This window comes from Peromyscus californicus, unplaced genomic scaffold (genome assembly GCF_007827085.1).
Source record: "Peromyscus californicus insignis strain IS unplaced genomic scaffold, ASM782708v3 Scaffold_14__1_contigs__length_90479793_seg_2, whole genome shotgun sequence".
Taxonomy (NCBI): Eukaryota; Metazoa; Chordata; class Mammalia; order Rodentia; family Cricetidae; genus Peromyscus; species Peromyscus californicus.
Genome location: NW_026294436.1, coordinates 64583146 through 64601656, shown reverse-complemented (window position 1 = coordinate 64601656; position 18511 = coordinate 64583146). Strand labels below are relative to the sequence as shown.

Below are 18511 nucleotides of genomic sequence, written 5' to 3'. Positions count from 1 at the left end.
CTATACAAGATTGAATCAGTCTAAAAGAGAAACAGAGTTGGGCTGTGGTGGCTCACACCTTTGATCCCAGCACTTGGGATCTCATGTCTTTGATCCCAGCACTAGGGAGGTGGAGACAAAAATATAAAGTGGGTGGAGACAGGATCTTGGCCCATGCAGTCTGAGGATTCGTAGAAACAGGATCTCCCCCATTTAGTCTGAGGATTCGTAGAGGTAAGAACTCTCGAATGGCTGGCTGCTCTGCTTCTCTGATCTTTCAGCTTTCACCCTCAATATCTAACTCCCAGGTTTTTTTGTTTTTTAACCAAGAAATTTTTTATTCATTTTACATACCAACCACAGATCCCCCTCTCTTCCCTCCTCAGGTCCCCCCCCATCTACCCCCATTCCCTCCTCCAAAAAGGTAAGGCCTCCCATGGGGAGTCAGCAAAGCCTGGTACAGTCAGTTGCTGACTCCAGGTTTTTGTTAATTAAGACTAAACAGATTCGCACTTCATCTAGTGTCCAACTTTTGCAGCACAAATTCATGAAAAAGCCAATTGCCTGTGGCTTTGCAGCCACCAGCACAGGCTGGAACCGCACGCAGCAGCTCCTGCCGGAGTCACTGACCTACTAGCTAGGTTTTCCTTTCTTTTTTCCCCAAGCCTCTGAGCAAATCTGGGATTGTTCTGTTGCAGCCTCTCTGCAACAGACTCCACAGGTGGCTGGTTTGCTGCTTTCACACATCACCCATGCCCATTGCTGGCTGTGTGGCTTCTTCTCTCCCAGAGGGTTGTGGGCTTTCCCAGGACCCCCTCCTCAGGCTGCTGCCACACCAGGTAGCTGCCTAGACACCCACTCGGGCTTCTACTGTTCTACGCAGCAGCAATCAGCCTCACAATTCACTGTCATCTTCACCATCATCCTCAGCAGATTTGGTGAGATAATTGGGAAGTCTTAAAGGAGGGAATTAGTTAAAAGAGAGAGGTTTTTTTTCCCACATTAAAAAATGAGAAACACACCGAACGGCGGTAGCGCACGCACATCTTTAATCCCAGCACTCAGGAGGCAGAGCCAGGCGGATCCAGGACAGGCACCAAAACTACAAATAAATAAACCCTGTCAGAGGGGGGAGAGAGAGATAGAGACAGAGACAGAGACAGAGACAGAGAGAGAGAGAGAGAGAAACACTATTACAAATGGAAGGAGTTAGGTCTCTGCACGAATATGCAATGGAGAAACACTATTACAAATGGAAGGAGTTCGGTCTCTGCACGAATATGCAATGGAGAAACACTATTACAAATGGAAGGAGTTAGGTCTCTGCACGAATATGCAATGGGGAAACACTATTACAAATGGAAGGAGTTAGGTCTCTGCACGAATATGCAATGGAGAAACACTATTACAAATGGAAGGAGTTCGGTCTCTGCACGAATATGCAATGGAGAAACACTATTACAAATGGAAGGAGTTCGGTCTCTGCACGAATATGCAATGAATGGTTTAAAAATGGAACAATTAAATGAAGGGATTATCAACTTAGCTGGGATTGACATAATGTTAATTATCATTCTGATAATCCTTATTGTTGGTTTGATAATTCTTGATTGATCTCTAAAAAAGTTGGTTGATATGAGTGTCAAGATACAGGCCTTAGAAAAACTTATTAAAATGGATCATAAAGATATTCAGACCCAGATAGAGGAATTTAAAGAGGAACCAACCTCAGCATTACATTATAAAATTAGAAAGTAACAGCCCAAGGTTTTCAAACAAACAACGTTAATTTATCCAGTCACCTTACAGGAACTGCCAGATGACAGATATCACCATGGCTGTGTAAGAGTTGACTGTATTCCTGTGGAAATGTTAGATTTAAGGAGATTTAAGGAAGCAATAGTCTCATATGGTATGTATTCACCTTTTGTGAAACAGATGTTAAATTCATGGTCAACTAGTAAAAGAACTATCCCACAAGATTGGAGAGATTTGGTTGCAGCAGTATTGAAGTCTGGGCCTCAATTACAGTGGAGGACCTGGTGGAAAGATGAGGCTAGGATCACTGAACAACAAAGTGGGGTTACAGGTATTGAAATCTCCCAAGACCGACTTCTTGGAGAGGGCGATTATGCTGTTGTAAAAAAAAAACAAAAAATACAAAAAAACAGTCTCTATATGATGACCACACTTTGGCTCTATGCTGTGTAGCAGTCTTGAATGCTTGGGACAGAATTGAGAAGTCAGAAAGAAAACTGAGTCATTTAAGAGTTATACAGGGCCCAAAAGAAAACTTGACTTTTTTTTTTTTTAAACAAAGATTGACTTCAGCTGTAAATAAAATGATAACAAATTCAGATGTTAGAAAAATAATAATTGAATCTTTGGCTTTTGAAAATGTTAATTCACAATGCAAAAGGCAATATAATTAGGCCTTTAAAGGCAAGATCAGCACCCATTGAGGAATGGATCTCAGATACAGTCAATATTGAATCTCATAGCCATGGTGATGCTTGGATAGGAGAGGTGATTTCCACAGGCTTGAAAAAAAATCAAAATGTTAGGTGTTTTAATTGTAGAAAACAAGGTCACCTAAAAAGGGACTGTAGACAGGGCCTTCCTAGAAACAATGTTTTTTCTAGGAATAATTCAAACAGAAAGCCTCTCCCTTCTGGAGTACGCAGAAGGTGTGGCAAAGGCAGACACTGAACCAATGAATGCAGATCAACAAGGGACAGACAGGGTAACACTTTGCTGTGAGGAAACACGCTTCAATCTTAGATTTATATAAAAATAAATCACATCTGGGATGATATTGTTGTTTGGTGGAGATGCCTGACATGCACAAGACCCTGAGCTCAATGCCCAGCATAGTAAGGGAAGTGTGCTAACAATAAATACCACATTTGTAAACTGTGTAATTAATTAATTCTAATTCTTCCTTTCTAACTTTCATACTCATAGTCTAAACAGTCTAATAAAAGTACAGATATTAACAGGATGTATTAAAATTGCAAAACCTAACTGTATGCATCTACAAAAGATTCACTTTAAATACAACTGTAAAAGACAGGGTTCAAACCATAGGAAAGCTGACTAGTGGGGAAACACCACCTCACATAAAAGAGAAGCAGTCCACACTGATGAGCATCGAGAAGACAAAGCTACTCTGAATGTGCATGTGCCTGCTATAACAGTTTTCAAAGTCAGGAGATACATACAACTACAGGGAAGAAATAATAAGCATGCCCTTATTGACGGACAGAACTAAACAATGATCAGTAGTAAATTATGGAAGATCTTAGAAACAGCATTGATTATCTCAGTCACACTGACATTAGTAAAACATGGGAAGAAATAAATGAAGAATAAGTATTATTTTTAAGGGCATGTGAAGTGTTCATTAAGAACAGTTCACATTCTGCCCATAAACAAATTATGAAATTAGAGAAAAATCAGGAGTAGATTATCTCACTGTATATAACTCAAACAGCCAAACTTTTAAAAGCAAAGAATAACCTTCACAACTCCTGAACAGAAGTTTAAACAGTATTTTGAGGCCGGGCGGTGGTGGCGCACGCCTTTAATCCCAGCACTCGGGAGGCAGAGCCAGGCGGATCTCTGTGAGTTCGGGGCCAGCCTGGACTACCAAGTGAGTTCCAGGAAAGGCGCAAAGCTACACAGAGAAACCCTGTCTCGAAAAACCAAAAAACAAAACAAAAAAAAAAAAAACAGTATTTTGAAATCAATGATAATAAAAAATAATCTTTGGAGGCCAGCCAGTGGTGGTGCATGCCTTTAATACCAGCACTCAGGAGGCAGAGGCAGGTGGATTGATGTGAGTTCAAGGCCAGCCTGCTCTACACAGTGAGTGCCAGAACAGCCAGTACTACACAGAGAAACTCCGTCTCAAAAAAAAAATAATAATGATAATAATAATCTTTGGGATGAACCTAATCATCATTAGAAGCAAAACCTATGCTTCTGTGTTTAAACTGGAATGGAAAAGAAGAAGCAAAGACCCAGGTTTCACCTTGAGAAGGTAGAAGACAAATCAGTGAACTAAATCTAAAGAAAAAGGCAAGTCCTGCTCTGGCCTCTGCATGCATGTGCAGACATGCACACTTGCCCATTCACATGCAGTGCACACACAACATGCATGTAAGTGCATGTGTATACACACAGAGAGACAACTCATACAGAAAAAAGTAGCTTTGATATTTAATTACATTGAAAAACCTCTAGTAAGACTCAAGAAAAAGAAAGTGTGAACTATGAATGTGAAAGAAGGACCCTCACCTCAGACTCTACAAAGTTAATAAAAGGATATTATAAACAACCTCATGAAAATAAACTTGATAAACGTTAGCAGACATATTCCATGAAAAATAAATCATACTAAAGTTGATGTTAACTGAAACAGAAAAAGCTAACCGGCTAACTCCATAACCATTGTTAATCAATTATGAATATGAAAAACCCAAGTCCACATTATTGCACCATTAAATTCCATCAAACATTTAAGGGAAAAAAGCTTCCAAACATTAGAAAGAAAAAAAAACCCACTCTCCCAACTCCTTACTTAAATTTGTCGCAACCCTAATATCAATTCATGAAAACAAAAAATTATGGGTCAACGGTCTCCACGAGTATGTATGTAAAACTATCTAACAAAATATTGATTAACTGAAGAGAAAAACATCTTGAAAGGCAATCCATAGACCCTGTACCAGGAATTGCTTCAATAGTTGAAAAATCAATTATACACTACCACTAAAGGCATTAATCCATGAATGTAATTAATAATAAGAATTTCATGGGGCTGGAGAGGGCTCAATGTTAAGAGCATTGGCTGCTCTTCCAAAGGACCCAGGTTCAATTCCCTGAACCCACATGGCAGCTCACACCTGTCACTCCAGTTCCAGCAGACCCAACACCCTCACACGTACATGCAGGTAAAACATCAAAGCACATAAACTAAAAATAAATCATTAAAAGATTAAAAAAAAGAATTTCATTAAAATTAAAAACTTCAGTTTTGCAATAAAGGTAATGTTGAAATTTGCATGGCAAACAAACACATTGTTCAACAAAAATCAATGCTGCAAGTATCACAGTACCTTACTTCAAATTATGCTACAGTGCTGTCTTAGTTAGGGTTTCTATTGTTGTAACAAATCACCATGACCAAAGCAAGTCTGGAAGGAAAGGATTTATTCAGTTTACAGTTCCACATTGTAGTCCATGAAAGGAAGCCAGGGCAGGAACTTAAGCAGGGCAGAAATCTGGAGTTAGGAACTGATGCAGAGGCCACAGAGGAGTACTGATTACTGGCTTGCTCTTCATGGCTTGCTCAGCCTGACTTCTTATAGAACCCAGGACCACCAGTCCAGAGATGGTACCACCCACAATGCACTGGGCCCTCACCCATCAATCACTAATTAAGAAAATGCCCTACAACTGGACCTCATGGAGGCATTTTCTCAATTGAGGTTTCCCCGCTTTCAGAAGACTCTAGCTTGTGTCAAGCTGACATAAAACTAGCCAGGTCCAGTGCCATACTTAACTGACGGAATAAAATAGAGAAACCAGCACCAAACCCTTGCAGCTATAGCCATCTGGTATTCTGCAGAGATGGCAAAATTTACTTTGGAGAAAAAGGCAGTCTTTCAATAAATGGTGTTAGGAATACTGGATACTCACATGTAGAAAAACGAGACTGGATTTCTAACTCTCACCCTACATAAAAATCTATTAAAAATGGGTCCAAGTCCTTAAGAAAACAAGAAAAATACTTCAAAATATTGACACAGCCAAGGGTTTTGTGAACAAGACTCTCAACTGCTGTGGGATGGTCTGTATGTCAAATGTGTTGCTCTGATTCGTCAATAAATAAAACACTGATTGACCAGTAGCCAGGCAGGAAGCATAGGTGGGACTAACAGAGAGGAGAATTGAGAGAACAGGAAGGCAGAGGGAGACACTGCCAGCCGCCGCCACAACAAGCAGCATGTGAAGATGCTGGTAAGCCACGAGCCACGTGGCAAGGTATAGATTTATAGAAATGGATTAATTTAAGATGTAAGAACTAGATAGCAAGAAGCCTGAGCCATTAGGCCAAACAGTTTAAATAATATAAGCGTCTGTGTGTTTATTTTATAAGTGGGCTGTCGGACTGCCGGAGCTTGGCGGGACCCAGAGAGAAAACTCTCCAGCTACACTCAACAGCTCATGAAACAATGTAAGTAATGACAAATGGGACTGAATCAAGTTAAGAAGATTCTGCCCAGCAAAGGAAATACGACACACAAAGAGAAGAGACAATCTACAGAATGAGAGGAAGTATGTACTAGCTATTAATTTAATATCCAGAATATATAAAGAACTCAAAAAACTAAATACACAAAAACATCAAATAATGCAATTAATAAGTGAATAAAAATCAAAATAGATCATCATAGTAAGTGAATAAAAGGGAAAATCCATACAATTATTGCAGCAGATGCAATGATTAATCATTAAAATTTTAAAACTTCAGAAACTGTATTAAAACCCATTCTTCAAACAGAACATATCTAGCAAAACACCTATAATTAGCATCATATTTAACAGTCAATACTGAATCCTTAAAGTCTTAAAAATCCTTAATCCTAAATCCTTAAAAAAAATCCTTCTCCCTAAATTTCAGTGAAGGGTCAGTACATCCACCTCATGACACACTGCTCAACACTGCATTAGCCACCTAAGTAGGTGCCATAAACCAAGAGAAAGAAATGGAATGTACAGTCTGTAAAGTTAAAAAAGAAGCTGTCCATCTCAAACAAATGACTAAAACAGGACATCGGGAAATACAAGGCAGATATAAATAAAAATCAATTGTACTTACATATCAGAAATATAATACTGGATATAAAAATTTTATAGTCATTTGCCATCAAATCAAAAGCATCAATACTTGGGAATAAATTTAACAAACTTTGCATAATACCTACAATCTAAACCTTAAATAAATCAGACCTTAGGAAGCAATGAGAGGAAAGCTGAGGAAACGGCTCAATGGGTAAAGTTCTAACCACGCAGTGTAAGAACCAGAGTTCAAATCCCTAGGACCCAGGTACAGCTGAGCTTGGTAGCAATCTGTGATCTCAGTGCTCCACAGCCAGACGTGAGGCGAAGACAGTACCCCAGTTCAGAGCCAGCGAGCTGAGGATAGAGCAGCGAACAACAAAGAGACCTGGTCTCAAACACAGGGGAAGGCAAGATTCAACACCTGAGGCTCAACACCTGACTTCACACACACAGTGTTACACAAGTGCTCCACCGTACACACTCCGACTTTTCAAGAGAAACTCCTTGTCTGTGAACTAGATTTAACAGCAGCAGATGTCAGTTTTCCCAAACTCTATCTCTATATTATCAGTGACTCAGCTCCAAACTAGCAAGCATGACGGGCACTGAACATGCTAGTTCTAAAACGCCAAAGTCCTAGAATTACTAACACAGCCCTACACTCCCACGCCATTCACTGCATGCTCTAAACTTTTTAGTATAAAGCCACAGGAATTAATTTACTGTGCTACTGGCACAAACAAGACCAAGTGATAAATAGAACATGCAACACACAACACATACACACTTAGAAAGCCAAGTGAATTTCTTTTCTTTATCAAAGTGCTAGCAAAACTATTTTAATAAAAGCAAAGTATGTTTAGACAATACTTCAGAAAACACAAACTAATCAATACCAATTGAATCACAGACTCAGACATAAATGGAAAAGATTTTTTTGAAAGATTACAGAAAGAATTTCTTTTTTTGGGGGGTGGGGTGAGACACCCCCCTCACATTGCCCTGGCTAGCCTCAAACACACTAGGTAGTCATGATTGGTGCTGAACTCCTGTGGGGTGAGACACGATCTCACATTGCCCTGGCTAGCCTCAAACACACCAGGTAGTCATGCTTGGTGCTGAACTCCTACCTCAGCCTCCCAAGTGTTAGGATTACAAGTGTACATCATCATGCTTCGCATTTTATAGGGAGAATTTCTAAAAAGATGAAAGCAACTGAAATGATAAAGTTACAAGTACTTATTGCTTTTGCAGAGGACCAGGGTTCAGTTCCCAGCACCCACATGGCAGCTCACAACCTTCAGTAACTCCACTTCCAGAGATCCAACACCTTCTTTTGACCTTTTCAGGCACCAGGTACCATGGTACACATATATACATGCAGACAAACCACTCATACACATAAAATAAAAAGAAATGTCTTTTTAAAATATGATGAAAGGAAAATATTCATGATCTTCAGATTAAGAAAAAATTCTTAAACATGAAAATCACTAATCATTACAGTTTAATTATTGAATTTTATTTGAATACAAGGTCTACCAGGAAAGGAAAAGCCAAACCAATTTTTGTACATACAAATCCATGAAATCATTTGTATCCAGAATATACCAATAACATTCAACTCTTACCTCCCTAACCCCCCTCAAAATAAAAACCCTACTTGTCCAAAGGATATCTACATGATATAAAGGAATACAAAAAGTTATTGGGCTTTAATAAGACTTAACAAGAAAAGCAAAATGGAGTCACAATGAACACCACCACAAACCTACCAAAAGTGGCTTAAGTTGGAAAATGAGACTAGTGTTACAGACAGTATGAGTATGACTCAGTACTTAGGAAATTATTTGGCACTATCTACTAAAGCTAACTATGCCTACCCCAGGATGCAAGAATTCCACTCCTAGGTTTATATAAAACATAAATGAATGTTTATACCTCACCAAAGATGTAAATAAGACTGTTTCTGACAGCAATATTCTGAACAGCCAAAAACCATCAGTAACTTTAGCAATCAACAACGCTATTATGAATGAAAAAAACATATGGCATAGTCACACAAAGAAATGCTGTGAGCGAGCTAGTGGGAAACTAGGATGTGGGGCCAGTATGACAGCGCAGGGGGGAAAGGCACTCTGCTGCCAAGCCTGGTGATCTGAGTTCAATTTCCAAAAACCCACACGGTGGAAAGAGAGAAATGACTCCCACAAACTGCCCTCCAACCTCCACATGCATGCCATGGCACATCCACACACACTTATACACATGCACATGCATAAAGAGACAGCAGAGACACACACAAAGCGAGAATAAATGTGAAAGAACAGATGAAAAGAAAAACAAGGGTGTGACACCTAAGTATAATGTGGAGTACAGAAGCTAGAAACAAGAATATATAGTAAATAATTCTATTAATATAAAATTAAAAATCAGGTCGCATAAATCTATGATAAGAGAGGGGAGGGCTAACAAGGAATTGGTATTACACTTAGTAAGGCTACACTATAAGGCTACAGGAAACAAACTAAAGAAATTCAGCTAGGTATTTAATGTAAATGCTAACAGTTAAAATATTTCTACTAATATCAGACTAATGTATATCAAAGAGCATCACAGAGATAACAAGAACATTCTATAATGATACAAGAGTTCAGCATTAAGAAGACAAAAATGACTATTTGATATCAGCAAAAACTGAAAGAAATTTAAAAAAAAAAAGAAAAGAAAAAATTCTCTCAGGAAGAAATAGGTCAAGGAAAAAGAAAAGAGTCAAGAAAAAAAACTAAAGAAAGAAACAAATAAACCAACTCCTTTCTCAGAAAATGGCAGCTCAGGAGAAAACAGGAAATTTTACATAGCTAAATTAATGAGTTTGACCTAATAAATTCCAATCACACAATATATGCTACCTCAGCTCTGATCACATTATAACTCAATGGCAGAAATGTAACCAGAAATCCTTGAGGCTCTTAGAAACAGATGAACTTAGCTGGGCGGTGGTAGCACACACCTTTAATCCCAGCACTCGGGAGGCAGAGCCAGGCAGATCTCTGTGAGTTCGAGGCCAGCCTGGGCTACACAGCAAGATCCAGGACAGGCACCAAAACTACAAGGAGAAACCCTGTTTCTATAAAAAAAAAAATAAACAAAACAAAAAAAGAAACAGATGAACTTCTAAACTCATGGATACAAAACAAAACAACTGAAAATGTACTCGCAGTGGAAATTGGAGCAAACAATAACAGAAGCAGGGCGGTGCTGCTGGGAGGAAAACAGCCGGAATGCACATTTCAAAGAAGAACTAGAAACCAATATTCTAACTTATCTACTTCAGTAAATTAGAAGAATGGACAGCAAGTTCATACCAAGAAAACAAAATATTAAAGACTGTGAATTCATCTACAACAGCAAAATGGAAGAGGCTGGAAGTCAATCCACTGAAAAACAAAGAAAACTGACAACTCCCTAGCAAGACAAATTTAAAAATGACGTCGTATGAATCAATAACTGACCAATACAATACTAAGTTCTAAAAGTAATCAGGTGAATAAACTGACACATAATTTTTAAAAGTCCATTGTAAAAAATAAATATATTGACTATCTCAGAAACAAACTCCAGGTTCAGAAGGCTTCACCTGTGAAAGTCTAGAAGCATAAAAGGGAAATGGCAATTACTTCAGAAGCTTGCAGAAAGCAGTAAGAGAGGAAACGCTCCTCTCATGAGACCAGAAAAACCAAAACCCCAAAATCTGATGGAGGTATTAAGAGAAAATTACAGGCCAATTCTGTCCAAAAAATAGGTGAAAAAATTTAAATACATATTTTTAAAAGCATGCCAAATCTACTGATGCATAAAAAGGATAATACACAACCAAGCTGGAATCATTTTATAAAGTTAAATATTTGAAAGTAACAAGTGAAATTCAACACATTAACCAAATAAGGGAGAAAACTGACTAGTGTCTCAACAGATGTAGAGGAAGCATTTTACTGAAACTCAACACATTTCATGATTTTAAAAGTAAAATTAATACAAAGATTAGTCATGAGTTAATAAATAAAATTGAGCTAATTGCAACTATTTGTATTTTCAACAATTAAGACAATGAAACGTAAGGCATTTTAATTAAAATAACCTCAAGAATACCATACATCTAGTAAACCTACTAAAAGATGTGGAATTCTCTATATGAATGAAGTTTCAATCTTATAAAGCCCTAAATAAAAGGAGACGTATATCCTGTGTATCGATTAGCTGACTCAATCTTAAAATTTCAATTAATTATAAACTCTTCTCAGTTTTAATGGAATCCTAACCCAAACTCAGATCTCTCTAGCCTGCCATGTGTGCGTGCATGCTCGCGCTGTGTGTGTGTGTGTGTGTGTGTGTGTGTGTGTGTGTGTGTGTGTATTGTGTGTGTGTGTGTGTATTGTGTGTGTGCGCGTGTGTGTAAACACAAGGAGAGGAAAGGGCAGGATCAGAGGAAGAAACTCTATCAGACACACCAAGACTTCTTAGGAGATGAAGCAGCATGAGATAGTGTGGCCTTGGCATGAGAAAGAAACAAACAAAATTCAGTACACACTAAAAAGTGAAGAAGCATTGTAGAAAACAATTCCATGCAAAATGTTTCATTCACAACTTTAATCCATTTTCTGATCAGCCATATCAATTATAACAGCAAGTAAATATCTCTCACCACTATATTCTAAAACAATTAGCAAACATTCTATAAAATCACCTTACCTCCCCAAAAGCTCCTCGACCAATCACCTTTAATATTTCAAAGTCTTCTCTGTGTAATCGCATTTGTTTCACTTTAGAAGTAAATGGTTTCGCTGAAACAAAAACAGTGTAAGTTACTTTCTTAATAAATGTGATACAAAGTAGATGTACAATAGATGAGTATTTCTTAAACAATAAAAATTCAAATTATAATTAAGAACTAAACCAAAGCACCTTTAAAATCTAATCAAACTATAGAAGCATGAATTAATTACTATAAATAAACAATGGTTCCTTTATTTATGTGTATATACATTTACATTTTTGACATTTATTTATTTTTTGTTTGAGACAGGATCTTGGGCATGTAGTCCATACCAGCCTGCAACTCACTGTGTAGCCCAGGCAAATCCGTAATCCTCCTGCCTCTACCTTTAGAAGTGCTGGGGTTACAGGAGCGTGAGCGTGTACGTGTGTGTGTTTTGCATATCTGTGTGTGCAGGTGCATATGTGTGTGCAAGTACATATGTGTACATGTACAGGTGAAAGGACAACTTTGGGTGTCATAAATGAACTGAGTAAGTGAGTAGTAATTGAATTTCCTGAGACAATAGTATATACATAGCCTATTTATGTTAATGCTATATGCTTCCACAAAATCTGTATACTTGTCAGATTCTCATTTCTCATATATAATTCTACAGCATTTGTTTGCCTTATGCTTTTAGAGAATATGCGTCTGTATAGAAAGACCCTATCCTTTATTTCTTAAGATACCCATCCTTTCAACCTTTGTTAAAACATTTTAACAACCATATGCTCATCAGAATCAAATTTCAGTTACTCTGGTTTAAAAAATAGTTTATCTCAATACTGCCAGTTTGTCAAGTATTTTACAAGATGCTAAAGATATTAAGATGAAAAGAAAAAACAAGAAAATAGATCTTTCCTCTAAGTAAACAAATAATACAAAAAAGTACTATTTAAAATTTTTAGTATGGCTGAATGAAAAGTGCTAATTAAAAAAATATCACTGCACACACTACAAAAAAATGAGGGGAAGTAAAAACTACTGGGATTCTCTATTATTTACTAACTAAATGTACCAAACTTTTGTTTTAAAACTTGGAACTTCTAAATGCTGGCAAGAATCTGACAGGCACAGTAATGTTTAACTGCTGGGACTGTCCGCTGGCTGACTCTCAAGGTCTTCCCTGCTTTTTCCTGGTCTTAACAGGGCATGCTACTACTTAGGTAGGCTTAAGAACTTGAATTTTTTTTTTTTTTTGAGAAAAACCCTTCTTTTGACTTTAATGGTTCTTTTAATACACAGCTGAGATTTCTGCTTTGACTCCATTTAGAAGTTTTCCTTCTGTGTTTATAAACAAACTTTTGTCTATAATTATCTTCCCTCTGTACTTACTGTGTGCATCTAGTTTGGCAGCAATTTAAAAGCCCAGCTCACTAAACCTGTGAGTTTTCATTCCTTTACTGTTCACTGAAGCATCTTCATTTCAGCTTGTTTAAAGATATGTGAAAAATATATCAATAAAACTTTTAAAAGACAACACAGCTGAGCATGACTTCAGGGTCTAGTAAAACATCTAGCATATGTGTCTTTTCAGTGGACTTTTGATAATTGATTCATTCCATGTTGTCACATTACTGTGCTTCATGTTTTCTAATTCTGCAAATGATAACTATGTCCTTAGTATGTAGTTTCTATGAATTAGGTATTGCATCAAAATTAAAAATTTAGGAATCAAGCCGGGCGGTGGTGGCTCACGCCTTTAATCCCAGCACTCGGGAGGCAGAGGCAGGCGGATCTCTGTGAGTTCGAGGCCAGCCTGGTCTACAGCGCGAGATCCAGGAAAGGCGCAAAGCTACACAGAGAAACCCTGTCTCGAAAAACCAAAAAAAAAAATAAAATAAAAATTTAGGAATCAGGCTACTAATGACATTCTTTTGTTTTCAAAACTCTACCATATGGAGAGGACAGATAATTCTCACTGAATGGCTAGTACTGGTTTTTAGTGGTCTATTTTTACTGTTTTTCCTTATCATTATTGTTGAAAGTCTGCAGATTTACTACTACCATCCTTCAAATTACATAATGTTTATTTGATCCTTTCTAAATTTCTGTGAACTTAACCTATACAATTCTAAATCGAATTTACACAAAATGCCACCAAAGAAAGCACGGTCTAATTGGAATTAATCTCCTCACCTCCAGAAAAAAAATTAAGTCATTTTCAAATTTAGATATAGACATTAGAGCAAAAACAAAAGTCAATAAATCATAGTAAGATGATAAACATGTATGTATCCAATAATATAACCTCAAAATGCATAAAGTCAAAACATAGACTATCTCAGCTTCCTGGAAAGACATTTCATTTCAAATCTCTCTGTGTAACTGATAACTCAAACAGACCTGTAAAATGACAATATATTTGACTTACATACAGATATAGCACTATAATGGCTGGACAATATTATCTTCAAACACATTCAATTCTATAGATTTTGATAATATCAAGTCATAAAACCACTGCCAATAAAATTCAAGATATTGAAAATATGAAAAAATCATATATATACATATATATCATGCAATTAATCATAAATCAATAAAAAACAACCAGAAATGCTGATAAGCTCTGAAATTAAAGGGAAGAAATAAGTAATTAGAAACAACACAAAAAAATACTCTATGTCAAAATTTGGAAATACAGACTAAATCAGTGCTTACAAAACAAATATAATTTTAGCCAAGTCTGAAATAGTCTAGTTTAAAAGAAGCACTGAAACTCGGCTCAGGAGCACAGAACTGCCTGTACAACACAGTAAGACCCTGTCTATGCCCCCTACCCCACACCAATAGAATTCAAAACATAAAGAGAAAGCAAAATGAACTAAATTGCTTAATTTGAAAATAAGCACATAATTAAAAGGGCAGGGGCTATAGAGGTTGCTCAGTGTCTAAGAACCTATACTGCTCTTCAACAGGACCCAAATTTGGTTCCCAGCACCCAAGCTAGGCAGCAACTGTAACAACTGCCTGTTACTCCAGCTCCAGGGGATAGCTAATGCCTCTGGCCTGAGGGGACCAGCACTCTCATGTACATACCACAAACATGCACACAGGCATTCACAAAATCATTTAAAAATTTTTAAAAGGGCTTAAAAATACTATTTATAAAAAGTGAATTGTTAAAAAATACCACAAATAAGCCGGGCAGTGGTGGCGCACGCCTTTAATCCCAGCACTCGGGAGGCAGAGCCAGGCGGATCTCTGTGAGTTCGAGGCCAGCCTGGGCTACCAAGTGAGTTCCAGGAAAGGCGCAAAGCTACACAGAGAAACCCTGTCTCGAAAAACCAAAAAAAAAAATACCACAAATAAGAAAGTGAGCAATATTACAATGCTACTGAGATTAAATTAACAAAATTATCATAAGCAACCTATGTTCCAATTTTTTGTGACAAACTATTCTTACAGAGCAGCTAATTATTTCTCAAAACTGAAAGTCTAAATCATTCAATAAATAAACTAAATCAGTGTGTTAGTCTTCCACAAAGAAACCACCAACAGTTAACAGCTTTACAAGTCCTACTAAAAAAAGGACATGCCATGACACACTCTGAAGGCACAGAAGAAATCATTAGCACACAGGTATCTCCTGGAAGCAAAGAGAATGAATACGCAGCATCCAGATGGACTTTCTACACATCATTCTTCAGAAGGGCCACGGTCCTGGAGAGCTAGTGTCACTGGCCCCACACAGAAGCAAGTGTGACTCCAAGTGGGAGCAGCGGGAAGCAATGCAGTACCACAGAGGTCGCTGCACCTGCCCAAGGTGAACCATCGCCAGCCATCAGCAGCAAACGACCGGACAAACGAAATGTCTGTCGGAGGGAACACGACTGCAAGACAAGTGACTTGTGGCACGACAAGACTCCAACCAGAGCAGCGGCGTGAGAGATGACGCCTGCTGTTCCCCGCCAATGAGACAAGTCAACTAAACGCAGGGGATCATTGTGGACTGGATTCCGAATTAAGACATTAAAAATGGAGGTTGCTGGAGGATTTATACAATAGTTACAGCTCAGTATTGGATGAACAGCAGACAAAATCATTATACCAGAGCAGACAAAACGGCTCAGTGTCACCAAGATTGACAACCTGAGTTCAACCCCCAAAAACCACACGGTGGAAGGAGAGAGCAGACTCAGCAAGTTGTCTTCTGACCCCACACCAGCCACTCTGGCACATAAATGGACACACACACACACACACACACACACACACACACTAAATACATGCAATTTTTAAAAAATTTTTATTACTACAAAGTTAAATGTTAAGTTGATAATTATATTACAAAGCAATGCAAGATAGTATTGTTAGTCTAAGGAAATAGATGAAGGAAGAACTATGTCAAGTCACAGGGTCTTGATATCAATAATTTATCCTTAGAAGGCTCAGCCAAAATAATGTATTCATATGTGTATAGAGAGAACAGAGATTGACACAAATATGACACCATGTCCAAGAACAAAGCAAAACAGATAAATCTAGAAAAGTATACGGAAGTTCATTAAGCTGTTTTTGTAACTTCTAACCCCTCAATTGTCCTTTTTAAAAAGTCTATAGTTGTTTTACCCATCAAACATATATACTGCTTGCAATGGTACCTAAACCGTCATTTTGTGGGACATTCAAAGGGATACTGTTCATACATACAAAAGACATGAAGAGTCAGTCACAGAAACATATGAAGGGCTGCTCTTCGATGCATATCACTGAATCTAAGACTGATTTCAACAACACGTCCTGCACACACATCTTTAGTAGAGAATAATACATTAACATGGTAATTTTCAAAATATAATGGTTTAAAACAAGATTCAATGTTTATTTAAAAAATAAAGCATTAAATCAAAATTTCACGTGAGAAATAAAAATCTGAAATATCAAATAATACCAAAATTCAGACTCACTGCTCATGCACTTACAGAATGTCACAGTCAATGGAGAAAAGTTTCCCCAAGATCAGGAACATGCAAAGGATGCCTGGCTTTGACCACTTCTATTCAGTACAAGACTACAAGTTAAAGCCTGAGCAAGCACATCAGAAAAAGTAAGTAATGAAAGCCACCTAGACAGGACAGGAGGAAACGTTTGCAAGTGGTGTGAAAACACTAAAGAGTATGTGGGGAAGTGCAAATAAAGGAATTCAGCAAAGCTAAGGATATAAAATCAATACACAAAGGTCAGCTGCACTTCACACTTTACATGATCCCATTTCAACAAAATAGGCAAACCTATGAACAAAACAGTAGGTTAGTTGTTGCATAAGGCTAATGTTATTTATATACAGCTAATGGATGTAGGATTTTCTTGGGATGTGGTTAAAAAAAATGGCCTAAAATTGAGCTGTCATGATAATAACACAACCGCAAGTAAACTAAACACATTAAATTGTATACTTGAAGTCGGTGAATTGTCAGATGTAAATAATATCTCATTAAAGCTACTTTAACAATCAGTTTGTAAAGGCAGGGTAATGGTACAGGCCTACACAGCTACACAGGGACGGAGGATCACAAGTCTAAGGCCTGCCTGGGCTATAGACTGAGTTCAAGCCAGCCTGGACAACTTAAACTTTGACTCAAGAAGTATGAGGAGGAATGGAGAGTTTCTATTTATTTGCAATAAATAATTAAAAATATTTAAATTACATTTGCAATGAAATAAAAAACAATAAAGCAGCCAGACATGGTGGTGTATGCATTTGGTAGGCAGAAGTGGGCTGATCACTCTGAGGTTGAGGCTAGCCTTGACTCTATAAGAGAGTTTCAAGTCAACCAAGTTTACATAGTGAAACTCTGTCTTCAAACAAACAAACAAACAAACAAAAACAATAAAATAATTAGGAATAAATTATTAACAAAGGAGGTGAAATACTTGTAAACTGAAAAGTATAAAATGTTGCTTTAAGCCGGGCGGTGGTGGCGCACGCCTTTAATCCCAGCACTTGGGAGGCAGAGCCAGGCGGATCTCTGTGAGTTCAAGGCCAGCCTGGACTACCAAGTGAGTCCCAGGAAAGGCGCAAAGCTACACAGAGAAACCCTGTCTCGAAAAACCAAAAAATAAAAATAAAAATAAAAATAAAAAAATTAAATGCAGTCTAAGTGAAGTCATTCCATATTCTGGATTGAAAAGATTTAATTCTGCTAAAACGCAATGACACCCAAGCAACTAACTGAGTCAGGACAATCCTCACAACATTTTAATGGTACTTTCAGTAAAAACAGAAAAACCTATCCTAAAATTCATATGAAATCTTAATGTAGACTGAATAGTCAAAACAACTTATAAATGAGATGTCTCACATCGTAATTTTAAAACTCACTACAAAACTACAATAGTCAAAACAGTATGGTACTGGTATAAAGACATATGGTTCAATAGGACAAATCAGAAAATTCAGAAATACACCTTCTCCTATGTGTTCAATTAATTTCAAAATGAGTGCCAGGATAATCCAAAGAGAAAACAAAAGCCAATATAATTGGGCATATGTATATATATATATATATATATATATATATATATATATATATACATACACACACACACACACACACACACTAATAACAATAAGTATGTTTAAAATAATGTGAAGAATGATTGAATATACTTGACATCAGCCTCTGGCCTCCATGTGTACCTGCATACATACATGCCCAAGCATGAACACACACACACACACACACACACACACACACACACACACACACACTCGTGTGATGAACTTGGGTCCTTACTTTGTATCATACACAAAACCAACTTGAAATAAGTCAAAGACCTAAAATTAAATGGCATGGAGTTGGGTGGGTGGGGAGGTGAGAAGGATCCGATAGGAGTTGGGAGAGGGGAAAAGTATGA

At 37.5% G+C, this 18511-nt stretch overlaps 1 protein-coding gene across 1 annotated transcript in view; it reads right to left on the bottom strand.

The window, feature by feature from the left end:
- Positions 1 to 18511, bottom strand: part of Cdc42bpa (CDC42 binding protein kinase alpha) — a 218551-nt gene that overhangs the window by 171009 nt on the left and 29031 nt on the right. Inside the window, 1 exon segment of the mRNA XM_052737792.1 lies at positions 11581 to 11672. Coding sequence (XP_052593752.1) covers positions 11581 to 11672 — 92 coding nt within the window.